At 44.8% G+C, this 26,976-nt stretch overlaps 1 protein-coding gene across 1 annotated transcript in view; it reads right to left on the reverse strand.

Moving 5' to 3' along the window:
* Nucleotides 1-3,077: 3,077 nt before the first annotated feature.
* The window catches only part of LOC134358575 (pleckstrin homology domain-containing family H member 1-like), a 203,394-nt gene continuing 179,495 nt past the window's right edge, over nt 3,078-26,976 (reverse strand). The window contains exons 19-25 of the mRNA XM_063071313.1: nt 26,751-26,848; nt 24,318-24,459; nt 22,997-23,139; nt 20,970-21,099; nt 13,195-13,281; nt 10,456-10,602; nt 3,078-6,852 (exon numbers count right to left, since the gene is read on the reverse strand). Coding sequence (XP_062927383.1) covers nt 6,679-6,852; nt 10,456-10,602; nt 13,195-13,281; nt 20,970-21,099; nt 22,997-23,139; nt 24,318-24,459; nt 26,751-26,848 — 921 coding nt within the window. The 3' untranslated portion in view covers nt 3,078-6,678. The remainder of the gene's footprint in view (nt 6,853-10,455; nt 10,603-13,194; nt 13,282-20,969; nt 21,100-22,996; nt 23,140-24,317; nt 24,460-26,750; nt 26,849-26,976) is intronic.

Below are 26,976 nucleotides of genomic sequence, written 5' to 3' on the forward strand. Positions count from 1 at the left end.
TTAGTTCCATGTTCTATTAAGATTCTTCAGTCAATTACCACCTGCATATTATGGCATCTTTTAAGAGGATCTCCAGTTTTCTTGGGGAAACCTCTAAGGGCATATTTGCAGTCAAAACCAGCTGCATGCAGCTCATGCCTGAGATACCATCTGCTCCTCGACAATCACTTGGCTTTTAAGCACAGGATAAGTACATCCTCTGCATTCTCCCTGCAGAGAATGGAGGGATATGGCCTGCGGCCTGGCAGAAGGGATTAGATATCATTAATTTAATTATTTCAGCACAACATAGTGGGCCAAAGGGCCTGTTCTTGTGTTATATAGTTCTAAGTTCTTTTGAACAGTCAGATCTACAGCAACGTTAACTGGCTCAGAAAATGTAAAGTACTGCTTGGTAACTGCAGAGCACATGAACTTTGAACAGTGATGCAAGCATTCACTGCAGATGCTAATAATACTGAAGAATGCTTTTGGCATTACTTTATTTTGTCTACCAGTCATGGAGGGAAAGGAGTATGAGAATATTCCAGTACAATCCTCTTTCACATTATGAATGTCAAACTATAGACAACTCAAGTTAAAGTGAAAAAAACCTTCACTGTTCACTTCAACAGCTGGAATAAATAAAAGCTACAGTACATCAGGTATAACCACTCAGAGATGGGTCTTGCCCCATTAGGATCAAGTATTCAATTTATAGCACAAAGTGTGTAGTGTTTATAACCAGGGCGAAGGGACACACTGTGTGTTGTGAGAATTCTGTTTAATCACCAGATCCCATTATCAGCCTTCTCTGCTGAATAGTCAGACTTGACTGTGTGTGCAAGTTTGAAGTGGTTGAGGAGTGACGCAAATTGACTATGGCTGCAGTGCAGGATTTTACTTGTCAGATCCAACACTAGACAGGGGAACAGCGGGAAAAAAAAGGTTATTGGAACAGCTAGTGGCTACTCAAATGGCTAGCAGTGGTCCAGTACAAGGTACTGACAACTCAACCACATGCATTTGTGGACAGGTGTATTTAAAGCAGAGGTTGATAGGTTCTTGATTAGAAACATAGAAACATAGAAAATAGGTGCAGGAGTAACCATTCGGCCCTTCGAGCCTGCACCGCCATTTATTATGATCATGGCTGATCATCCAACTCAGAACCCAGCCTTCCCTCCATACCCCCTGACCCCTGTAGCCACAAGGGCCATATCTAACTTCCTTTTAAACATAGCTAATGAACTGGCCTCAACAGTTTGCTGTGGCAGAGAATTCCACAGATTCACCACTCTCTGTGTGAAGAAGTTTTTCCTAACCTCGGTCCTAAAAGGCTTCCCCTCTATCCTCAAACTGTGACCCCTCGTTCTAGACCTCCCCAACATCGGGAACAATCTTCCCGCATCTAGCCTGTCCAATCCCTTTAGGATCTTATACGTTTCAATCAGATCCCCCCTCAATCTTCTAAATTCCAACGAGTACAAGCCCAGTTCATCCAGTCTTTCTTCATATGAAAGACCTGCCATCCCAGGAATCAATCTGGTGAACCTTCTTTGTACTCCCTCTATGGCAAAGATGTCTTTCCTCAGATTAGGGGACCAAAACTGCACACAAGTAAGGGTATCAAAGGTTACAGGGAGAAGGCAGGAGAAAGGGGTAATAAATCAGCTATGATGGGAGGGCAGAGCAGACTCTATGGGCCCAATGGCTTAATTCTGCTCCTATGTCTTATGCTGAACAGCAGGAGACAACTTGGTAAGATCGGCTACAGTACACAAAGTGAGCCAAAACCATCAATTGCAACATACACCAGGTGGACTTTCACCTGCTGTAGTGTAGCAAATGGTTGCTGATTTCATCCATGTTAATAGTAATTTCCAAATCATCTGAATTTCTTCTGATTTTCTTTATATTTTAACAGCAAGTCCTCCTAAACCCAATTCATCCCCAAAGATCAAAAGCTTTGGGTTGGAACATCGTTGACGATCTTTGGGAAATGGGAGAGGGTTTGGGTGATTATCCTGGTATCTTTTATATCATACTCACATAAATGTAGTTGTAGTTGGCTCCCAACAGATAAACACACATTTAGGAGAGTCTAATTGACCAGTAAATTGCCAAATTCTTTCAGCAGTTTGTGTTTTTAATCCAGATCTCAGCACTTATAGTCCCTAGTCTCTCCAGGTAAAGTTATTAATGTCCCTATTTGGCATTACATGTGTTGGCAGCTCTGTATTCAGGCTTTGAAGAGGGCAGAAAAGCAATGCCCAAATTTAAACCTATTGCTTTGAAATTGCTCATCTCCCTATTCACACAAGGATATTACTCATTCTGTTCAGAACAAACTAAAAATATTACTGATGCTAGTTTTAAACCTGCTCCACAATGAGGCAGGTCAGGTCAGAATGGTGAATTCTTTACAGAGTGGGGCAGGGCTGTTGGGACATTCCAACTCAACGAGATCATAAAGACCAAATGTCCCTTTACCAGACAGCAGCTTTACTGGTCTTGCTGTGACATTTACACCACCTGTCCACCCTTTGCCCCGACCCCCTCCTCCACAATTCCCTCCTGCCTTCCATCACAGACCATCTCCAAGGTCTTGTACAAGACCACAAGCACCTCCCAGCTACCAGCAACCCCCACAGCACTTTCACCTGGCTTGGTAATATTCAAAATATGGGGCATTTCTCAGTTCAGATTACAGATCATTGGTCTGAAATGTTAACTGCCCTCTCAGTGTGTACTGCCTTATTTGCTGAGGATTTTCACTAACAATGTATTTCACTCAACTTTAGTCTCACTTGGAGTATAGGAAAATAGTCTGAAATGTCTCAGTACAGCCACTTCTGGAGTACTGCATACAGTTCTGGTCGCCCCTCTGGCGGAAGGATGTTGAGGCTTTGGAGAGGGTGCAGAAGAAGTTTACCAAGATACTGGCAACATACATCAAAGTTGCTGGTGAACGCAGCAGGCCAAGCAGCATCTGTAGGAAGAGGTGCAGTCGACGTTTCAGGCCGAGACCCTTCGTCAGGACTGACGAAGGGTCTCGGCCTGAAACGTCGACTGCACCTCTTCCTACAGATGCTGCTTGGCCTGCTGCGTTCACCAGCAACTTTGATGTATGTTGCTTGAATTTCCAGCATCTGCAGAATTCCTGTTGTTTACCAAGATACTGTCTGGTTTAGAGGGCATGTGTTATCACTGGAGGCTGGATAAACTTAGGCTGTTTTCTCTGGAGCACTGGAGGCTGAGGGGAGATCTGATAGAGGTTTGTAAGATTATGAGAGACATAAATAGAGTGGACAGGGAGTATCCGTTTCCCAGGATTGAAGTGTCTAATACCAGAGGGCATGCATTGAAGGTGAGAGGGGGTGGGTTTAAGACAGATATGAGGGCTAAGTTTTATACTCAGAGTGGTAGATACCAGGATGGCAGTAGAGGCAAATACATCAGAGGCTTTTAAGAAATGTTTGGATAGGCACATGGATGTGGGGAAGATGGAGGGGTATGGATATGGGGTAGGTAGGAGGGATTAGTATTTGTGTATTTTTGATTTGCTTTTTACCTGATTCAGCACAACATTGTGGGTCGATTGGTCTGTTCCTATGCGGTACCCTTCTATGTTCTGAATTATTACAATGCTGGCCAAATTGTTACTTCAGCGGCAAGAACTTGACTCAGATACATAGGGAAGTTATGGGAAGCAAGAAGATACATTGGTGTATTGGCAAATGCTGATGGTAGAAAGAGTATTGTGTCCTGAGAATGGACCCAAGGTGACTGTAAAGGCTGATTTATACTTGTGTGTCAAAGGTACGCCGTAAGTACGGTGTAGCACTGTACCCTACACTGTACTCTACACCAACCCTACACCGTAGCCTGACGTGCATCTCTCCCAAAATGTAACTACGCGTTGTGGCGTCGCAGACCGCAACAACTGCGATTGGTCTGCTTGGTAGCATCGCATTTCCTCCTACGCTGCAATAGCTTCCCATTGGGTTACTGAAGGGCAGGGAAGGAAATCTGGCTGCAATGCTTTCCATAAAGCTTTACAGACCTCCGAAATTATGGAGGACCCTGTGCTTGACACTAGTTTGTAGCTAGCAGCTACAGCCTGTTGACTTCTACCTGAAGCTAAAACTTGAATGGTGATTGCCAGTCTCTGAGTATACTGTGCGTACACTGATGTGAAATAAATGGTTGGAGACGATGAACCAAATTGTCAAATCTACCTGCCGATATCCGAAAATATTTGAAATGCATTTCCTCGTCTATGTCTCTCAGTGGCCAGACAAGCACAGAAAATACACCCTCCTTCAGTTTCAGTTGCCATTATTTGAAGTTTGAGTTTCTTCGTGTAGCCCACTTGTGTAGGCGATGGCGCAAGCTGGTACGCACAAGTATAAATCAGCCTTTAGGCTGGTTGGAGGGGGTGGGTGTAAGACGATTTTCTAAGGTGCCCGTCTTTACTGGTTGTTGGAAGCATCTGGCTGACTGCATGTACCCATGTTCTTTACTGGGAGTCAATGACAGGTTAGTATTTTTCCCTACTTTACAAAGGCCTTGTTTTGGGACTGCCTGATGGTGTGAAAGGCAGTGAACTTGGAAAATTTTCTTTCTTGGCATTTTACACAGCCCTCAGACCACTATTTTCTAATGATATGCAACTCTGTAGCGTCAATGCAGAAATACAACTAAATCACTGATGAAACTTAAGAATATTCGTCCAAACAGGACCTTTGACATCAGGATGCCTCAGCGCACTTTACAGCCAAAACACTTTTGAAGTGAGAAGTGCAGTGACTAGGTTTAAGAAGAAACTCAGCAGTCAACTTGTGTACAATGAAATTGCACAAACGACACTGTGATAAATGTCACTTAGAGATGCTGGGTCAGGATATTGACTAGTTCCACATTCATCTAAGAGTGAAGATTAACTTCTCACCTCTGAGAATGCAGCACTGCTTTTGTACTACACAGGAGAGTGACTCAAAATGCAAGATGTTAACAGTGTTAAAGAATGAGTCATGGTTACTAAGATAGCAACTCAGAAGTCAGAATTTAAAACTGCATCAGAGTAGTAAGATGTGAGAGCTGGGTCTGGTAATGAACGCTGTTCACTTGTACAGAGAAGAAATGGTTCAGTAATGGTGTTTTATTAAGGACACTTGGCTCTCACTGTCCTTGAGGTAGTCACTCATATTATAAACAAACATCCTCCACAAGGGGGCATACCTCGCTCCCACTTTCTGAAGGCAAGGGTTAGGTGTGTGGTGCAGCTGTGCAAACGTGAAGAACCAGAATGTCTCTATAAACATCTCCCTTGCACTTGCATCAAGGGACAATGACTGTCTGTGAACCAGTGGGTGCTTTGGGTGGGCAGGAAGGATGAACACTTGGAAGAAACAAAAGATCAGTCCAGTACCAGCCTCTTCCAGTTGGCAGTTGAATCAAGTGCACTGGAAAGGTGAAGCTTCAACTATAGTCATGATTTGTTTTGATAAACAATCCCTCCACAGTAATCTCACACAACTTCACTCAGCCACAAACATATCCACCTGCTTTACACTGTGTTCAGATAACTCACTGCTGGGCATTAGCAGCTGCTGTGTTCAGTGGTGACTTTGTCCCCCGCCCCCCCAGTGACAACGAGGACAAAATTGGGTCACTTAAAGCATTTCACAGTCCCTCCCAGAAACCCCTTCCAGTTATTAAATCGAATGGAGACATTGACTGAAGGACTGGGTTGTTGATTACCCGCGGCTGGGCTGTGCAATGATGCTCGTGCTGTGCTGTTGGCACCCTCCTCACTTAGAGGGTCACTCCAGTGTCCTTTGTACCTCAGTGGCACACGTTCAAGAGGTATGTGCTCATTGTATCAGGCACTGCTGTGGGGGCGAGGGGCTTTGATGAGGGATCTGTTGGTTATTCCAGAGACCTTACAAGGCAGCCTCTTCAGCAACGGCCTGAAATACCATGAGCTGCTGAACAGTCACTCTCTCCATGATTAGGAAGCAACCTATGGCATTGCCATCAATCCCAATAGAAAAGGCTGAAGGGGAGGGGACGCTGAGCAGCTTCGCAGGTCTTGGGACCACTTTCAAGGACCATGCTGGTGCTTTGTTCATGCTACTGGGTTTCCTGGCGCAGCAGGGCCTTTTATCATACACAGGTATCCAGTTCCCGCTGGAACTTTCATAGTCTCTGACTCAGAAATAATTTAGCAGCAACATAATGTGCATTGTACCCTTGCCCTTGGCATTCCAACCCATCTTAATTGGGGGATCTTTGGATGGGGTTTGGAATAAATGTAAGGGGTCAGAATGAGCCCTTGAGAAAGGTTCTTCCTGATAGAAAGCACCCTTCCCAAAAGGGGGGCACCTCCCCCCATGGACAGTCTCCATCTAAACAGCCACAAACATTCCAGTTTGTTGCATGTGGACCAGCCTCAGCATTAATGTCCCCAAGGAGCCCAAAACTTGACACCAGTATGAACCCAACCGCTAACAACGGGCCGTGAGGTGGTATGTGAATCGTCAGTAGATAAACAAAGTCTAAGCACTAATCGAGCACATAAATACACACAACTGCAATAAAGTTCAGACACAAGTGTCAACTGTGCACCATTTGAATTGTCCAACTGGTTTGTCCTCTGACAGCTCCACGCCATTCAGCACCGGCAAAAGGGTCTCAGAGCAGGGTGGGACCTTGCGTAGTCCGTGTCATGCTCGGGAAGTGTTTGCTGTCTATCTCCCACAGTTTCTTGCTGGAGAGGGTTGTGGGTGGCGAGCTGGACGAGATGGCCAGCGGATGACAGCTGCTGTGGTTGATGTAGCTGGCCAGGATCAGCGTCAACTCCAGGATCTGCAAACATATTCAGAAGGTGAAAGTTAATAAAGAGCTTCTTGTGAAATGAGACTTTAATTTCCTACCTGTCATGTTGGTGTCTCTTGAGTGATTGCCAACGTATGATGGCAATGCCATATTAATTTAATCCGGGTAACTACCAGGCCAATTCCACATCCCCATCTTTGCTCCTCGCCCCTTGACAGACATCACACAAAACTATTACATTTCAATCATTCTAGTAATTATAATTTGCACCCTGTGTGAGCATAAAATGTTTTTTTTCAGCTTTTGTGCAGTACAGCCCACTTCTAATTTTGACATTCAGCCTCTTTTTAAGCAATTTCCCTGTACAAGATAATTCCTTTACATGGTCCTCTGGTAGATCAGGATGCTAATCTATACATGGAGACAAAAAAGATGGGGGAGATCTTAAATGCATTTTTTGTATCTGTATTTACTCAGGAGACAGGGTCTGTAGAAGTGAAGTAAAACAGCAGTGAGGTCATGGACCCTATACAGACTACAGAGGAGGAGGTGTTTGCTGTCTTGAGGCAAATTAGGGTGGTTAAATCCCCAGGACCAGACGAGGTATTCCTTTGGACCCTGTGGGAGGCAAGTGCAGAAATTGCAGGGGCCCTAGCAGAAAAATTTAAATTATTGTTAGTGAGAGGTGAGGTACTGGAGGATTGGAGGATAGCTAATATTGTTCCACTGTTTAATAAAGGCTCTAAAAATAAACCAGGAAATTATAGGCTGGTAAGCTCGACATCAGGAGTGGTAAAATTACTGGAAGGTACTCTAAGGGATCGGATATATGAGTATTTGGATAGACATGGACTGTTTAAGAATAGTCAGCATGGCTTCGTGTGTGGTAGGTTGCATTGAGTTTTTTTGAGGAAGTTACCAGGAAAGTTGATGAAGGCAAGGCAGTGGATGTTGTCTCTATGGACTTTGGCAAGGTATCTGACAAGGTCCGCATAGGAAGCTGGTCAAGGAGGTTCAGTCTCTCGGCATTAAGAATGAGGTAGAGAATTGGATTAGACAGTGGCTTCGTGGGAGAAACCAGAGAGTGGTAGTAGAGGGTTGTCTCTCTGACTAGGCCTGTGACTAGTGGAGTGCAGGTTCCATTACTGTTTTTCATCAGTATCAATGATCTGGATGATAATGTGGTAAACTGGATCAGCAAATTTGTGAATGACACCAAGACTGGGGGTGTAGCAGACAGTGAGCTAGACTATCAGAGTTTGCAGCGGAATCTGGATTAGGAAAATGGGCTGAAAAGTGGCAGATGGAATTTAATACAGACAAGTGCGAAGTGTTGCACTTTGGTAGGACCAACCAGAGTAGATCTTACACAGTGAATGGTAAGGTACTGAGGAGTGTGGTAGAACAAAGGGATCTGGGAATAGAGGTACATAATTCATTGAAACTAGCATGACAAGTGGATAGGGTCTTAAGAAAGTTTATGGCACTTTGGCCTTCATAAAACAAATTACTGAGTACAGGAGATGGGATGTTATGTTGAGGTTGTATAAGATGTAGGTGAGTCCTAATTTGGAGTATTGTGTGCAGTTTTGGTCCCCTACCTACAGGAAAGATGTAAATAAAATTGAAAGAGTACAGGGAAAATTTACAAGGATGTTGCTGGGACTGGAGGATCTGAGTTATAAGAAAAGATTGAAGAGGTTAGGACTTTATTCCTTGAAATGTAGAAGACTGAGGGAGACTTGATAGAGGTATACAAAATTATGAGGGTATTGACAGGGTAAATGCAAGCAGGCTTTTTCCGCTGAGGTTGGGTGGGACTATAAGAGGTCATGGGTTAAGGGTGAAAGGTGAAACATTTAAGGGGAACATGCTGCCAGCACAAGTGGTGCATGCAAGCTCGATTTCAACGTTTAAGAGAAGTTTGGTTTGGTACATGGATGGTAGGGGTATGGAGGGCTATGGTCTGGGTGCAGATCTTTGGGACTAGGCTGTTTAAATGGTTCAGCACAGACTAGATGGGCCAAAGGGCCTGTTTCTGTGGTACTTTTCTATGATTATGAAATTCTTCAGACATTGTTCATGCTAACGAATAAAACTCAAAGTTATCAGATTAAAAGTGGTATCTTTTTCCCATGGTCAAAATGCCTTATTCTAGAGGTGAGAGGGGTCAAGTGCAAAGGAGATGTGTGAGCATGGTTTTATTTTAATCACACAGAGTGGTGGGTAATGGATTTACGGAACATGGAACGTAAAACAGTATAGTGCAGGAACAGGCCATTAGATCTTGCTGCACAATTGACCACTGTTAACCTGTGCCATCTCTAACCCATTTGCTGATGTGGAGTTGAGAAGAAAATATCTCATTAAACAACATTGGCCAGGTTTATGTCTGAGTAAATTAGGCACAGGAAGTAGTCAGTAACTAAAACATACTTGGGCTGAATTCTCCCACTCTGTCCTCTCCATCGGTTTGGAAACAGGAATAATAACTTCACAGCACTTGTTCCCCACCCTCTGGAGCTTGGGATCCCCGGCCTTACTCTGCAAGGACAACAATTGAGGAAAGGGAAGGAGTGGCCTAGAGTTGCCAAGATACTTGCAGACAATCATGCTCAAAAATACTAGCCTAGATCTCCCCACTTATCACAATGACAGAGACGCAGTTTACTGAAATGCTTTCAGCATTGCAATTGGGAAACTTTAACCATTATGCTTAACTGACTGACAACAGCAGAGTTTACCTGGCCAAACTAAAACTAGGATTAATTCCAAACAGGTCGAAAGGCTGCATGAATTCCAGTTCTGAGGCTGTCTGGTCTAAGGGGGGCCCAGGGGCTGTCTGTTCTAAGGGGGGCCCAGGGGCTGTCCAGCCTAACGGGTGACTCACATGCTGGGTTGTTAAGATGCCCACCATTAGGGAGGTAAAGGGAACCTATAACAGTGTTTGTAATTAGTGATCAACACCTTTCTGAAAATTGTAATGTAACAGGTTTCAGATAGAATCAGAATTAGAATATTATTACCGTCTTATATGATGTGAACTTTGTTGTCTTCTGGCAGCAATAGATTTGCAAATTGACGAAATGACTATAAATTACAAAAAGCACTGAAAAAAGCAATAATGAAGTGTTCATGGACCATTCAGAAATTTGATGGCAGAGGGGAAGAAGTTGTTTCTGAATCACTGAGTGTAGGTTTCAGGCTCCTGTACCTCCTCCATCTCCCCCTTCATAGTAGTGGTGAAAAGAGGGCACCTCCTGGATGGTGAGGGTCCTTAATGATGGACACTGCCTTTATGAGGCACCATCGCTGGTGCCCACTGATGGTGCCCATCGCTGGGGAGGGTTATGCCCATGATGGAGCTGGCTGAGTCTATAATCTCTGGAGCTAGCCAATGGTGTGATTAGTTTGGATTGGGATCTTGGTCGGCTATTCCTAAGTGCCTTTGGAAAGGTGGTGAAGAACTAGGTTCTTGAACTGCTGCTCTGATGGGGGAGTACCAGCACAAAGTATTGCAAAGCTGTGCAAAAGGCCAGCACAGGGCACAATGGGCTGAATATCTCCTGTGCCAATCTACCCTGGAGAGTTGCTGTGATTCAATAGCAGATGGAACAATCCAAAACTGCTTACCTTCGACTTTGCCATGGCAAACACTAGCTTTTCTACAGTGGTCTTTGCTGTGCTCTCATCCTTGGGTTTGCTGAGTACAATCATAAAGTCATCGCGATATCCTCCAAAAGTCATGATGGACAGGTAGGGGTAACTGAACACCAGATGCTGAAAGCAATAAACTTTCTGTCAGAAATGACAAAACTCCTGCATACCAGTTATTCCTTGGCAATAAGTATTTAAAGTCACCCTCTTAACAATACATAGCCTCCCAATTCATTAGACCATAAAGACATTGGAGCAGAATTAGGCCACTAGGTCCTGTAACCTTTGACATCCTGAATAAACAAGACACTATCAACCACCACTTTAAATATATTTAGTGACTTGACCTCCACAGCCACCTGTGACAATGAATTCCATCAATTTCTGACTAAAGAAATTCCTTCTCATCTATGTTCTAAATGGGCGTCCCTTTATTCTGAGGCTGTGGTGGTCTGAGACTCCCCAACTATAGGAAACATTCACTCTATCAAGGCATTTCAATATCTGATAAGAGTTCAATGAGATCCCTGCAACATCATTTCTGACAGGCAGGACAGACAAAGGAGAGTAAGCAACATCCACTGACTCTCCTTTGTCTATCCTGCCTGTTATTTCCTCAAAGAATTCCAACAGATTTGTCAGGCAAGATTTCCTGTCAAGGAAACCGTGCTGACTTTGGCCTACTTTATCATGTGCCTCTAACTACCCCAAAACCTCATCCTTACTAATGGACTCTAACACTTTCTCTCCCTTCTTAAAGAATGGAGTGATATCTTCAGCCACCACTTTCATAACCCTGGGGTGCAAGTCCATCTGGTCCGGTGACCTTTCAGCTTCCCAAGCACCCTCTCCTTAGTAATAGCAACTACACTCACTTCTGCTCTCTGACACTCTCGAATTTCTGGCATACTGCTAGTGTCTTCCACAGTGAAAACTGACACAAAATATTTATTAGGTTTGTCTGCCATTTCTTTGTCCCCCATTACTACCTCTCCAGTGTCATTTTGCAGCAATCTGATATCCATTCTTGCCTCTCTTTTACTCTTTATATATCTGAAAAATCCTTTTGTATCCTCTGATATCATTGGCTAGCTTACATTAATATTTCAGTTTTCTTCTTATCGTTTTTTTTTTGTTGCCTTCTGTTGGTTTTTAAAAGCTTCCCAATCCTCAAACTTCGTACTAATTTTTGCTATAGTATATGTTCTCTATTTTGCCTCTATGCTGTCTTTGACTTCCCTTGTCAGCAATGGTTGCCTCATCCTCCCTTTAGAATACTTCTTCATCTTTGGGATGCATCTAATCTGCGCCTTCAAAATTGCCCCCAGAAACTTCAGCCATTGCTGCTCTGCCATCATCCCTGCCAGTGTTCCCTTCCAATCAACTTCGGCTAGCTCCTCTCTCATCCCTCTGTAATTCCCTTTACTCCACTAGAATACTGATATATCTGACTTTAGTTGCTCCCTCTCAAACAGCAAGGTGATTTTGATCATATTATGATAACTGCTTCCCAAGGGTTCCTTTACCTTGAGCTCCCTAATCAAATCTTGTGCATTACACAACACCCAATCCAGAATTGCCTTTTCCCCTAGTGGGCTCCACCACAAACTGCTCAAAAAAGCCTTCTTGTAGGCATTCTATGAATTCACTCTCTTGGGATCCAGCACCAACCTGAATTTCCCAATATTGAAATCCCCCTTGACTATCATAAAATTGTCCTTATTACATGCCTTTTCTATTTCCAATTGAAATGCATGTACCACATCCTGGTTACTGTTCAGGGGTGGGGGGGGGTGGGATGTATATAATTTCCATCAGAGTCGTTTTAACCTTGCAGTTTCTCAACTCTACCCACATGGAATTTACATTACCTTCTCCTTTCTGTGGATAGTGTGTGAACTCGGGAATGGGCTTTGGATGGAGGGAGGAAGTAATCAGAAGTCAATGTATCATACCCTAATGCAGGTTGCTTTGCTAGAACACTTGCCTGATTTGATTTCAATGAGATGGACCAGACCTCGAGCAGATTTGAACAGGCCCTGTAGCAAATTATAAGCCATAGACAGTTATTGTCTAGTGCAAGCTGTCTCCACATTAGTAATGAGTGTTCTGACAGAGAATCAACCACTGTACCTAGAAGGAACAGTTGTAACTTCCAGCAATTGTTAAAGGAAATATCTGTCTAGGTCCCAGTTGGACCTCTTCGTCAAGGCTGCAGAGCACCAATGCAGAAAGTAGAGGAAATTTGGGATGCAAAATTTGAATACCTGTGGGAGATCTGAGCAGATCTATTGTGGATACACACAAAAAAAGTGCTGGAGGAACTCAGCAAGTCAGGCAGCGTCTATGGAGACAAGTAAACAGTTGATGTTTTGGACTAAGACCCTTCATCAGGGCTGTTCAGGGCAAGCTGCCCCTGCATTAGTAATGGGAGTTCTGACAGAATCAATCCCTACTCCTGGAAGTAGCAGTCAGACCTATAGTATTTTTTTTAGAACAGAAATTATCTTTCTGGATTATATTTGGATCTCTTCACCACAGCTGCAAAGTACCAAAGGGGAAAGAAAAGGAAGACTGGAGTCCTGACGAAGGGCTCAGCCTGAAATGTCGACTCTCCACAGATGCTGCCTGACCTGCCCGCTGAGCTCCCCCAGCAGTCTGTGCATTGTTCAGGGTTTCCCGCATTTGCAGAAACTCCCTACGGTGGACACATACCATTGTACTGCTTTCCAGTATGTTCATTCCATCTTCGTTAACAGCCAACCAAACAGGCTTCTCTTCAAGTGGTGAAGGTGCAATCGGCTGGAGGGAAAAAAACACGAGAGTGATTGTCAAGAGTCTTATATTCACAAATGGTCAAACAGCCTTGATCGACAAGAGTGGAGAGTTATGGGGAGCAACCGTGAGAAGCACAATTTCCTTCTGTTGTTAGGATAGTACCACAAAACGTTTGGTACAGATTGTATCAGTAAGCTCGTTATACCACAGGAAATCAGTTTTTTGCTGGCACTTCTGAGCAAAAAGTGGCAGGGATTCATTTCAATTATTTCTTCTTTGTTCGTATCTGTTACCTCTGGAAAAGTGAGGCAATGGGAAACAACAGACAATAAAGTCAATAAGATTAGAATCAACATTACTCTGATAAAACTATTGCCACTATTTTGGCAGAGTTATCACTGCAGCAGTCTGATATGGACGTTGTGGACAACCCTTCTATCACTGGCCAGGTCTCACAACTGGATGAGCTGTTGTTTCTGGCTATGATACTAAAGGGAGGGTGTCACAGTCTTGATGATGGTACAGAGACGCACTGTAACTATACCAGCAGTGGCAGACCACTTATACAGAGAAGGTAGAGAGCCTGAAATTGTTCGCTTGGAGGCAACTGGCAAAAGAAACCAGCTGCATTTATTTGGGGTTTTTGGCCTCACAGCCAAAGCAGCCAGAGTTCGACCCTGAAAACTGATGGTAGAGTGGACTCGATGACTAAGGCTCTAGATCAACAGAGAAAATGAGCAAGCGAAGAGCAGATGGAACTTAACTCAGATTAGTGTGAAGTGATAGACTTCGGGAAGTTAAATCAGGCCAAAACATTCACAGTGAATGACGAGACCTGAGGGAATGTTATCGAACAGCAAATTTTTGGGGTGCAAATACAGAATTCCCTGAAAATGGCCTCACAGGTAAACAGGATGGTGATATGCTGCTTGCATTGGCTTGGGAGGTGAGCACAGCAGTCTGGACATTCTGTGACAGTGGTTTGGCCATACATGGAACAGTGTGTGTAGTCCTGGTTCCCTTGCTTTTGGAAGGCTGTGATTAAATTGGAGAGGGGGAAAAAGATTGCCTGGATTGGGGGGCTTGAGTTATAAAGAGAGGTTGAATAGGCTTAGTCTGGTTTTTCCCCCCCAAGTGTAGGAGGCTTGTAGAGGTTTATGAAATAAAATGAATTGAATTGAATTGACTTCATTTCTTACATACTTCACATACGAGGAGTAAAAATCTTTGTTACTTCCCCATCTAAATGTGCAATGTGCAGTCATAGTAATTTATAATAAATAGAACAGTTAATGTAATATAGAGTACACTCAGGTCAGCATGAGTTCATCAGTCTGATGGCCTGGTGGAAGAAGCTGTCCCGGAACCTGTTGGTCCTGGCTTTTTAATGCTGCGGTACCACTTCCCGGATGGTAGCAGCTGGAACAGTTTGTGGTTGGGATGGCGTGGCTCCCCAGTGATCCTTCGGGCCCTTTTTACACACCTGTCCTTGCAAATGTCCTGAATCATGGGAAGTTCACAAGTACAGATGCGCTGGGCTGTCTGCACCACTCTCTGCAGAGTCCTGTGATTAAGGGAGGTACAGCTCCCATACCAGGCAGTGATGCAGCCAGTCAGGATGCCGTCAATTGTGCCCCTGTAGAAAGTTCTTAGGACTTGGGGGCCCATATCAAACTTCCTCAACCATCTGATGTGAAAGAGGCTCTGTTGTGCCTTTTTCACCACATAGCTGGTGTGTACAGACCGTATGAGGTCCTTGGTGATGTGGATGCTGAGGAACTTGAAGCTGTTCACCCTCTCAACCCCAGATCCATTGAGGTTAATAGGGGTTAGCCCATCTCCATTCCTCCTGTAGTCCACAACCAGCTCCTTTGTTTTTGCGACATTGAGGGAGAGGTTGTTTTCTTGACACCACTGTGTCAGAGAGATGACTTCTTCCCTGTAGGCCACCTCGTTATTGTTTGAGATAAGGCCAATCAAATTTAACTAGCAGATTGGAGCTGTGGGTGGCAATACAGTCATGAGTATACAGGGAGTAAAGGAGGGGACTCAGTACGCAGCTGAGGGGCTCCTGTATTGAGAGTCAGAGGGTTGGACATGAGGGAGTCCACTTTTATAACCTGCTGGTGATCTGACAGGATCTCCAGGATCCAGCTGCACAAGGCAGGGTGAAGGCCGAGGTCTCTGAGCTTCTTGTTGAGCCTGGAGGGAACAATGGTGTTGAATGCTGAACTGTAGTCCAAGAACAGTATTCTCACACAAGCATAATGCCTTTGTATTACAAACAAGGTTGGTGAACTTGTGGCACAGATCAGTACCAAGGCATATCATTTAGTGGCCATTACAAAAACCCTGGTTGCAAGATGGAGATGACTGGGAATTAAATATCCAAGGGTATCAGGTAATACGGAAAGATAGGCAGGAAGGCAGAGGAGGTGGGGTGGCGCTCTTGATGAGGGATGAGATCAGGGCGATTGTGAAAGAAGATATAAGATTGACGGAGCAGAGTGTTGAGTCCATCTGGGTAGAGATGAAGAATAGTAAAGGGAAAAAATCACTGGTGGGTGTTGTCTATAGGCCACCTAATAAAAATATTGCAGTGGCAGAGGCGATTAACCAAGAAATAACTGAGGCTTGTAAGAACGGAACGGCAGTTGTCATGGGGGATTTTAACTGCCACGTAGATTGGGTGAATCAGGTTGGTCAAGGAAGTCTTGAGGACTTCATAGAATGCATCCGTGATGGCTTTCTTGAGCAGCGTGTTAGTGAACCTACAAGGGAAAATACTATCTTAGATCTAGTCCTGTGCAATGAGACAGGTAAGATTAACGATCTTGTAGTCAGGGATTCTCTTGGTAAGAGTGATCATAGTATGATTGAATTTCACATTCATGGAGGATGAAATAGTTAGATCTAAAACTAGTGTATTATGCTTGAACAAGGAAGACTACAAAGGGATGAGGGAGGAGTTGGCTAATGTGGATTGGGAGCACAGGCTATTTGGTAGGACAGTTGAGGAACAGTGGAATACTTTCAAAGAGATTTTTCACAGTGCTCAACAGTGCAGACCAATTGAATAACTACTTTGGTTCTGTCTTCACTAAGGAGGACATAAATAATCTTCCGGAAATAGTAGGGTCCAGTGAGATGGAGGAACTGAGGGAAATACATGTTAGTAGGGAAGTGGTGTTAGGTAAATTGAAGGCAGATAAATCCCAAGGGCCAGATGGTCTGCATCCCAGAGTGCTTAAGGAAGTAGCCCAAGAAATAGTGGATGCATTAGTGATAATTTTTCAAAACTCTTTAGATTCTGGACTAGTTCCTGAGGATTGGAGGGTGGCTAATGTAACCCCACTTTTTAAAAAAGGAGGGAGAGAGAAACCAGGGAATTATAGACCGGTTAGCCTAACAACGGTGGTGGGGGAACTGCTAGAGTCAGTTATCAAAGATGTGATAACAGCACATTTGGAAAGCGGTGAAATCATCGACAAAGTCAGCATGGATTTGTGAAAGGAAAATCATGTCTGACGAATCTCATAGAATTTTTTGAGGATGTAACTAGTAGAGTGGATAGGGGAGAACCAGTGGATGTGGTATATTTGGATTTTCAAAAGGCTTTTGACAAGGTCTCACACAGGAGATTAGTGTGCAAACTTAAAGCACACGGTATTGGGGGTAAAGTATTGATGTGGATAGAGAATTGGTTAGCAGACAGGAAGCAAAGAGTGGGAATAAACGGGACCTTTTCAGAATGGCAGGCAGTGACTAGTGGGGTACCGCAAGGCTCAGTGCTGGGACCCCAGTTGTTTACAATATATATTAATGACTTGGATGAGGGAATTAAATGCAGCATCTCCAAGTTTGCGGATGACACGAAGCTGGGCGGCAGTGTTAGCTGTGAGGAGGATGCTAAGAGGATGCAGGGTGACTTGGATAGGTTAGGTGAGTGTGCAAATTCATGGCAGATGCAATTTAATGTGGATAAATGTGAAGTTATCCACTTTGGTGGCAAAAACAGGAAAACAGATTATTATCTGAATGGTGGCCGATTAGGAAAAGGGGAGGTGCAACGAGACCTGGGTGTCATTATACACCAGTCATTGAAAGTGGGCATGCAGGTACAGCAGGCAGTGAAAAAGGCGAATGGTATGCTGGCATTTATAGCAAGAGGATTCGAGTACAGGAGCAGGGAGGTACTACTGCAGTTGTACAAGGCCTTGGTGAGACCACACCTGGAGTATTGTGTGCAGTTTTGGTCCCCTAATCTGAGGAAAGACATCCTTGCCATAGAGGGAGTACAAAGAAGGTTCACCAGATTGATTCCTGGGATGGCAGGACTTTCATATGAAGAAAGACTGGATGAACTGGGCTTGTACTTGTTGGAATTTAGAAGATTGAGGGGGGATCTGATTGAAACGTATAAAATCCTAAAAGGATTGGACAGGCTAGATGCAGGAAGATTGTTCCCGATGTTGGGGAAGTCCAGAACGAGGGGTTACAGTTTGAGGATAAAGGGGAAGCCTTTTAGGACCGAGATTAGGAAAAACTTCTTCACACAGAGAGTGGTGAATCTGTGGAATTCTCTGCCACAGGAAACAGTTGAGGCCAGTTCATTGGCTATATTTAAGAGGGAGTTAGATATGGCCCTTGTGGCTACGGGGATCAGGGGGTATGGAGGGAAGGCTGGGGCAGGGTTCTGAGTTGGATGATCAGCCATGATCATAATAAATGGCGGTGCAGGCTCAAAGGGCCGAATGGCCTACTCCTGCACCTATTTTCTATGTTTCTATGGTAGGTATATATTCACCTCTGCCAGAGGAGGTGGTACAGGTGGGTACAAAGGATATTTGGACTAGTACATAGAAAGGAAAGGTTTCGAGGGATCTGAGGCAAACACACGCATTTGGGATTGACATAGATAGATACAGTAGGTGTCATGGTTGCCATGGAGAAGTCGGGCCAAAAGCCCTGTTTCTGTCCGTGACACTTGGCCACTGAAATGAACTGCCTCCATTTTATATTTCGTCTCTTACCGCAAGTCTGTGCTGACTTCCAGAGTAGTCGCACTCCCCCAGTTACTCTCTGGCATTCTCATGAATGTGCCCTGATTCTCCTGCCACTCTCCTACACCAGGAGCAATCCACAGCAGCCTAACCTGCCGACCTACAAGGCTCTGCGATGTGGGGGGCACTGGAGCACCTGGGGAAAGCCACACGCACACAGGCAGAACATGCAACTCCACACAGATGGTCAGGAAGGCCAGAATTGAAACCGGTCATCTGAAGCTCTAAAGTACTGACAGAAATGGTTTGGTAAAAAGTACTCAGTCTTGCTTCCTGCACTCTCACCCCAAGGCCTAATAAGGGACTCTTCTAAAGCAGAGTGCTTGGAGCAATGGCATGACTTAATACCAAAATCGTACCACTGTCATGAGAACACAAGTCATTTCATTGTATACATTCAGGAGATCAGAGCATCTTGTGACTAGAAGCTGAACGAGGGCCAGGGTCACTGCAGGGCACTGTGTTTGCTTATTTGGCAATTACAACACACTCAGCTTCGACAAGTGAGCACACACAGCATCAGCAAGTCTGGGAGGGGCGGGAGGGGGGGAATATCAGAAAATAATTAACAGGCTTGTGCTTAAGCTAGTTTCAGGACTAGGAGTCAAAGGGAAACCAGCAACGACAAGGCAAAATTCACCTTCAGAATTACACTTGCAAGCTGGTTACATTGACCTGAGCCAACTTCCTATTCATAAAGAGCAGGAAACTCCGTTAAATGTATCAAGAAACATCCCAGGAACTTTAGCACAGAAAGTATACACTCAAAGTGGGGATAGGAGCAGGAGGAAGCCAGCTGGCCACTCAAGTCTGCTTCACCATTCAATAAGATCTCGGCCAGGGATTCCCAACGTTTTTGTGCCGTAGACGCTAACCATTACCCGAGGGGTCCCTGTCTCCTCATCTTGGCTGGTCTGATTGTGACCTCAGCTCCATATCCTGCCCAATCCCAATCACTTTTCACCCGCTTGCTTCTCAGGACTCTGTCTCTGCCGTAAAAACAACCAAAGAATGTTGTGAAAGAGTGTTGAGGCTGTCTGAGAGAAACAAAAATTTCAACACATTAAACAGGATACCTTTGTTACTATACAGTGACCGTACTTCTAGATTCTTCCACATCCTCTCCAATTTGAAGACTTCTCATTTAATATCTTTAGTTAATGTCTCTCTCTCTCTCCTTGGAACTCCAGTGGACACAAGCAATGCCTCGCCTGACCAACTTTTCCTCTTAAGGTAACACACTTATTCCAGATATCAGTCTAATCATGTCAGAGGGGAACTCAAATGTTGAGGTAGATGACTACAAGGTTGGGTTTACTGGTTACTGTAAAATGCCCCTGGTGTATGTAGGTGGCAGGAGAACTGGGAGAGAACAGGATTGATGGAAAATGTGTCAAGTACCACCACAGACTTGGTGGGCTGAAAGGTCTCCTTCGACATTGTAAAGAAGTACAAAAAAGCTTAGCCTAAGGAGTTGTGTTTTGTGATGAAGACAAAAGTTGTAAAATGGAAATTGTGCAGCTTAAGAGCAAAGCACTGAGGGGCAGTGCGGCAGGATGCGCTGAAGTTAAAACTGGTGAAGCAGGCAAGGTAGGAACTGGACCACGGACTGCTGAAAGTTGTACAGACATTTCCTGTGTTACTCAAGATGCCTATTCCCAAGAACTGAACACAAGCTGTCTTATCCCTGAATCGGAAACAGTTTCTCAGTAACAGAAAACTAGTGGGCGACAGAAATAACAACAGACGTTCACCCGTTTGTAGTCAGCCGCCACAGACACAAATCATAGGAGAGCCAAGGGGGCAGCAGAGGCAACAAAATTCTACCAGGACATTTCTTTTTAATCAAGCCACAGTTTAAAGACTTGGATGTTTGCCTGCACTGGCATTTTCATCATAAGTTAGTTGATTTTGAACTTTGAAGGCTCTACGACAAATATGATCAAGAGACGACAGACAGGATGGTTTTCACAGGGACATTGTTTGCTTACACATATCAACAGTCCAATGGGTGAACCTGTGTAAAGTAAAACTTCCGCAACTGAGAGAGCCCTTGTAATGATGTTGGATGTTACTGGGATGGGATGGAGGGTTTAAAAAAACCAAGACATTGCTGGTCAGGGAACCTTTATATGCTTAGCTGGAATGTGGGGCCATAAAGACGGCAGAATTTTATATATGGGTGAGCTCCGTGTAATGGCAGTGAAGAAAAAAAATCGGTGTTAAGGAATTTGTAAAGTGCTACTCCAAAAATTCTGGGATACAGAATAAAAATACACTCTTACAAAATGTATATGATATACCAACAAACCCTTCTTATTTTTTCTTAGCCTGCATTTCTTGATGCATGCACAGATGACACTGCTTTGCATGAGAGAAAGTATTTATTCAAACTGTTTTCTAAGAAAGCAACCCTCCTCAGAAATGCAAGGGTCATCTCTACACAGGCCTACAGAGATTGTTAAGTGTGAGGAAGGCCGGGAGGAAATAAACACATCAATAACTCTGTCAGTACAGGACGGGTGAGCTGAGTGTTTAACTTTGCTACTGCCTTGGCACTATAAAGAGGATTGGTTATAAACAGTCAGAACCTCAACCCACTTTGTCCCATGCCAGGGCTTCCCTGCTGTGGCACCTATAATACCTTACCCGAGCAGTGAAGAGTTTTGCTCCAAAGAGCGGCCACTTCCGGCCTACGGTCAGGTAGATGCGCACGCAGTCAGCTCCACTGCAGCCCCCCAGTAATATCCACTTGGTAGCCAGCCTGTCGCAGAGTCGCCTTGAGGAAACGAGATATTGTAGAGGAAATCAGTGAAGCTGGGGACGGATACAAACACACACACATCTCTCCATCAGTCCCATGAGGGATAGTCTCTCAAGGCTGATAATCCTGACTGGTATCTTGCAAGATGTCTTGGCCTCCACTCACTGGTAGAGTAGAATTGAGCTCCTGGCTTAGGAGTTCTGGAACCACTGGTCCAGAAACCCAAGCTCAAACCTCACCAAGTTAATTGGAGACTTTTACAAGTAATAAAATAAAAAATAATCTGACTACAAAGTTGGTAAATATTCATGTCTTACTTCTGGGTGACAATCTTGACCACAAATGCTTGCATGTTTGCATGATTCCCCTGTTTCTGTGTAAGTTCTCTCCCCCACCACCAACTACCATCCCTCTCTGCCCGAGGGCTCTGCTATCCTCTCATACCCTAAGACATGGAGGCTGGTACGTTGACTGGTTATTGCAAATTGTGCCTAGTCTGTAGGTGAGTGATGGGAATGTGGCGAGAATAAAATGGGATTAGCGTAAGCAGGTGCTCAGTGATTAGCACAGACATGGTGGGCTGAAAAACCATATAACTCTATTACCCCCCTCCCTGCCCCACCCCATGGGTAAACTGTCATTCTCCCTTTGGGAATAATGCACAATGACAGGCTGTCATGGTGAGGGTTGCCCAATCTGATTTTCTCCAACTCTTGGGTCATCAAGAACATTAGCAGCTTCTCCAGGGTGCCCAACCTTCAGCTGGTTGATGACTGATCAACACCTCAGTGTTTTTCCTCTTTCACTCCATGTGCCTCAGCTGCCTCCAAAAACATCTCTCCATCGCAGTTTTAAAAGCTCCAAATGCTCCCTCTATTCGAGAACATTTAGCACCCCTGAACTGACCAGATTCTTGTTCCCACTCCTCTCCTCCACCACAGGAAACATATTAAAATACGTAACAATACCAATGAGGTTGTTATAGCCCGGGGTCGTTGGTGGGGAGCGGGAGTGGTCGTGGGGACAAGCTCCCACTACCGATTAAATACTTCAATGGCATGCGTCTCAAATAGCCTCTGACAACCGAGTCCAGCTCCTGGTCTTCACGTGAAGCTTAGCTACTAAGCCCAGTGGAACCATTTTTACTGAAGGGAGAAGGGGCAAAGGTGGGTTACTAGCACCAGTCACTTCAGGCAGATGGGGCATATCAGCATGGTTGACACTCATCTAGAAGGAAAACTCATCTCAAACCACCACTCATGGGGAAGGCTTTGGGAGCAAACGCTAAGGGAAAAATCTGGAGCTGGGGTCCCTAAGGCAGTCCTGTGTTGAGTTCAACGCTGACTGGCAACCCACGACATCGCTGGTGCCAAGCTCTATCGGTCTGCAGCTGGGGGAAACTCGAAATGAGCAACACTACAGACCGTAAAATTGAAACAATGGGCCGTTGGCTTCCCCTCTAGCTGTTGCAAGAGTGATACCTCTCTTTCCCTCATTAGTGAGGGAGAGGGCCTGTTGTGATGTCGAGGTGTTGGAATGAACCACTTTTTTGGATAGACTATAGCTCCTGGTCTTTGGGGGCTTGCTAATGGTTGCATGGTGGGTCGTGGTGGGGGTGGTGGCTGATGCTCTTTACTGCAACAAGTGGGGGGAGGGTTTATGCTTTGCTGCTGCTTGCCCACGGGAGGGGTGATGGGGTGTTGGTTGTGGTTCTAACATTCTTTCTGTCATTCATTCTTTGGGGATTTTTTCCTCTCTGTTTTGTGGATGTCTGTGAAGAGTAAGGATTTCAGGTTGTATACTGTATACATTCTCTGACATTAAGTTGAGCCATTGAAATTAAAGTCAGCGAGCCATTTGTGTAGATAATGAGTGATCCATAAAAGGAAGAGGAAGAAGAGGGGAGACTTACTTGAGCTGCTCTGGGGTACAGGCTTGTCTGTAGTGCTTGGGGTAGAACTTCTCCAGAACCTGCTGCAGAAACTGTTGATTCTTGGACTGGGAGCTGCCTCCGGGACTGGAAGGGGCAGGGCGAGCAAGATCTCCGTACTCCACCTGCAGGAACCAAACGCCACATCACCCTGAGTGCTCACCACCACGCGGACGCCCCCCCCCACTCCCCAGCACCAAGCCAATAGAAAGCACTGCAGGAACATTCCTTCAACAGCACTTCCCAAAGACCAGACCTTGCAGAACGAAGTGACAGCGGGTACTTGGGAACTGTTGTACCCACACATTCCTCTAAGTGTCAAATCAGGAATGCGGCCCCGAACCCTGTTCCTAACCGGTAGAGAATATGCCTGCAGCCTAGGCTGCTGGAAATCCATCCTCCTGGTCTTCCAAATAAATAGATTCCAGTTAATTGGAACACATTGGGAACAGTTCATTTTGGCCAAATTAAGCAGCTGCCCCGTTTAGCTGAAGTTTCATGGAAATAGTTAAAAAGGTATAAAAAAGACAAACTGAGTAACAAATTATGCATCTAAATGAAATACAGAATATATTAGAACACTACCAATACTACTACGTACTATAAAACTGTATTAGTTCCTAATAGTTATCGATGGAGGGATTCATCTGCATTGTGTTCTTTTGACTGTAAATGAACAAAATTAGCGCAGACCCCTAGTGTAGATAATGGGCTGTCTCCATACAATGTCCTTCAAATTTTTATTTTCATTGTAACATTCAAGATAATTGTCTATACCTTCAAATTCTTTATAGTTCCTAACTTGTTGAAGTAGTGAAGTAGTTTCATTTTCACTCCCGGCTGTTGCTGGTATCTCCAACTCTGAATGCTTGAAACCACAGTGAACAAAACAGTTCTGAATTGTCTTACTGCTTATTTCTAGCTAACTATCAGTCACAAAGATCACTGCTTTTTGAACACAAACACGCACAACCGGCGCTATTTAAAAACTGTTCGCTCTGAATGTAGTGTAGTGTCTAAAGGCCGCGTAAGTGCATGCAACTGATGCTAGTTAGAAACTGCTCGGCAACAGTCTCCTCTCCCAATTAATTGGCATAGTACCCCAAATAAAGGACTGTTCTTTGTTCTTTGAGCTGTCCCAAAAAGCAGCTTGCCTGATAAACCAATGGGCCAATTAACCAGAATCTGCTGCATTAATATATATTGCAATGAACTGAACACAATTTAACGTGTCCAATTGTGCTCCTTTAGACACAGACCTGAGAGCTGCTGCCTCCCAGTTTCATTGGTAACCCTCACTAACCTGTGCCATTAACGCAGCCACCTCCAACGCCAGGTCCTTACTGATAGGGAATCGGCTGTTCACCACCTCTTCATTAAGCTGGTAGGCCAGCAGCAACCTCTCTCGTTCCGTCTCGCCCTTTGCCTGAGCTCTGAAATACAATCTGTGCAGAGCGACGGGGTCAGTGTGCTCGGTACAACACATGGGCTGTGCAGATGGGCAACTCGAGGAGCACTGGGAGCAAAGCCAGCTCTGCTACTTATTTTTAGAAAGCAAAAGCATCCACACATGTGGATGTTTCTATCAAAATCAGCACATACACGCATCCTTCACTGCTCCCAAGGTGATGGTGCAGCCTGTGTGGGGAAGGCTCAGCCCGAGAGCTGTCAGCTCAACGTTTCTGTTTCTGCAACTAATTCCAAGCTGCCTTGGCTTATCGTGGGGCAGGGCAGGTACCGGCATTCTCATGTCGAGAATACTTATCGTGGGGCAGGGCAGGTACCGGCATTCTCATGTAGAGAGTGCTTATCGTGGGGCAGAGCAGGTACCGGCATTCTCATGTAGAGAATACTTATCGTGGGGCAGGGCAGGTACCGGCATTCTCATGTCGAGAGTGCTTATCGTGGGGCAGAGCAGGTACCGGCATTCTCATGTAGAGAATACTTATCGTGGGGCAGGGAAGGTACCGGTATTCTCATGTCGAGAATACTTATCGTGGGGCAGGGAAGGTACCGGCATTCTCATGTAGAGAGTGCTTATCGTGGGGCAGGGAAGGTACCGGTATTCTCATGTCGAGAATACTTATCGTGGGGCAGGGAAGGTACCGGCATTCTCATGTAGAGAATACTTATCGTGGGGCAGGGCAGGTACCGGCATTCTCATGTCGAGAGTGCTTATCGTGGGGCAGGGCAGGTACCGGCATTCTCATGTAGAGAATACTTATCGTGGGGCAGGGAAGGTACCGGTATTCTCATGTCGAGAATACTTATCGTGGGGCAGGGAAGGTACCAGTATTCTCAAGTAGCAGATATTTGTGTCCTGGTGGTGGTGGTTAGTGAGTTGTTGGAGTACACCCTGTGGATGCTTCACACTGAAGCCACGTCACCTTGGTGGTGGTGAAAGGGGCACAGGTAAGCAGGCTGCTCTGTGCTGGATGTGTCGAGTTTTACAGAGCTGCTACACCACAGGACATCAGGTTTCTGATTTGTTCTTGGATTTTTCTTAAAATTCAGGTGGCACGTCATCACCAAAGATTCTCAGCACCCAGGACATGCCCTTGTCTTGTTACTACCACCAGGGAGGAGTACAGGAGCTCGATTCAGGAACAGTCTCTTCCCCTCCACAATCAAATTGTTGAATTGCCTGTGAACACAACCTCATTATTCCTTTATTTTACATTATTTATATATTTCTGTCATGAACAGAGCAAGCACAAAAAGAGAAATAATGTCATGAAAAGGCAATGTAACTTCATTGGACATGTGATGAGGAAAGAGGAGTTAGAATGCACGGTAATTATGGGAAAGATTGAAGGGAAGAAAGCAAGAGGAAGACAAAGACAAATGATGATGGAGGCAGCAGCCAGAGAACTGGAAATGAATACCAATGAATTGATCCACTTGACCCGAAACAGGAGTGTGTGGGCCATGGCAGTCAAAACTCAAACTGGGCACGGCACCTGATGATGATGATGATATAATTCTGTAATTTATAGTAATTTTATGTCTGTAGGATTCTGCTATGGCAAAACAACAAACTCCACAACCTTTGTCTTTAATCCTGCTTTTAATTTCAAGCTCCCTCATAGACCATGATAAAAGTGGGGGTACACTGATCTGGCAGTGGTTTGCACCTGAAATTAAAGGGGTCTGGAGTCACTGGGTATCAACAACAGATTTTGTTCTCAGTAAGACATCAAAAAAAAAGATTTTTTTCAATATAACAATTTGGGGGTTTCATGCTCAGCCTTAGACTGAATGGCCTTTTCTTTAAAACTCTAGATTAAAAATTACTTAAATTAAAGCTGCCCTGTTACCGTGGAAAAATGAAATCTATGTCTCAAAATCAAAGACCTATGCCTGATTACTAGACTGGCTGGTCAGTAAGGTGTTTGGGCAGCATCTGCTGGGTGTTAATGGTGAGGTGTGTGTCATTTAGAGAAATAGCGAAGACCCAGTGGCATGAGCTGGGGTGTCTCGCACACTGTGATCAGTGACAGGGAACATTCAGGCTGGTGAACAGCGACTTTCCTCCAGCACCGACAGGGGTTTGTGCCTATGTCTCTGTACAGCCACCAGGGGGCGGGCTGAGCACACGAAAATGGGAATCACTCCGGGTTGTATGGTGGGGTCCCAGTGGGACTGGCAACATCTACACGACTGATTTTCATTCACACAGTGTGGGGAAAAGCACATTCTTGTTGAGGCAAGAGAGTTTCCAGTATTGTGGTCTTACCGGCTCTTGTACATCAGTCTCACTATCCTGTTGCTCTCGTATTTCCCAGGGTGAAGTTCCTTCAGGGCCTGTTCCCACTTTGAAATGACATCACAAATCTTCAAAAAAAAGGACAAGTGCTGGTAGCAGTGACACTGACACAGGATGGACTGTCATTACAGGACAGGACAGGCACTGGAAATTACAGGATGGGCTGTCATTACAGAACAGGACAAGCACAGGACAT

The sequence above is a fragment of the Mobula hypostoma genome, chromosome 1 (assembly GCF_963921235.1).
Source record: "Mobula hypostoma chromosome 1, sMobHyp1.1, whole genome shotgun sequence".
Taxonomy (NCBI): Eukaryota; Metazoa; Chordata; class Chondrichthyes; order Myliobatiformes; family Myliobatidae; genus Mobula; species Mobula hypostoma.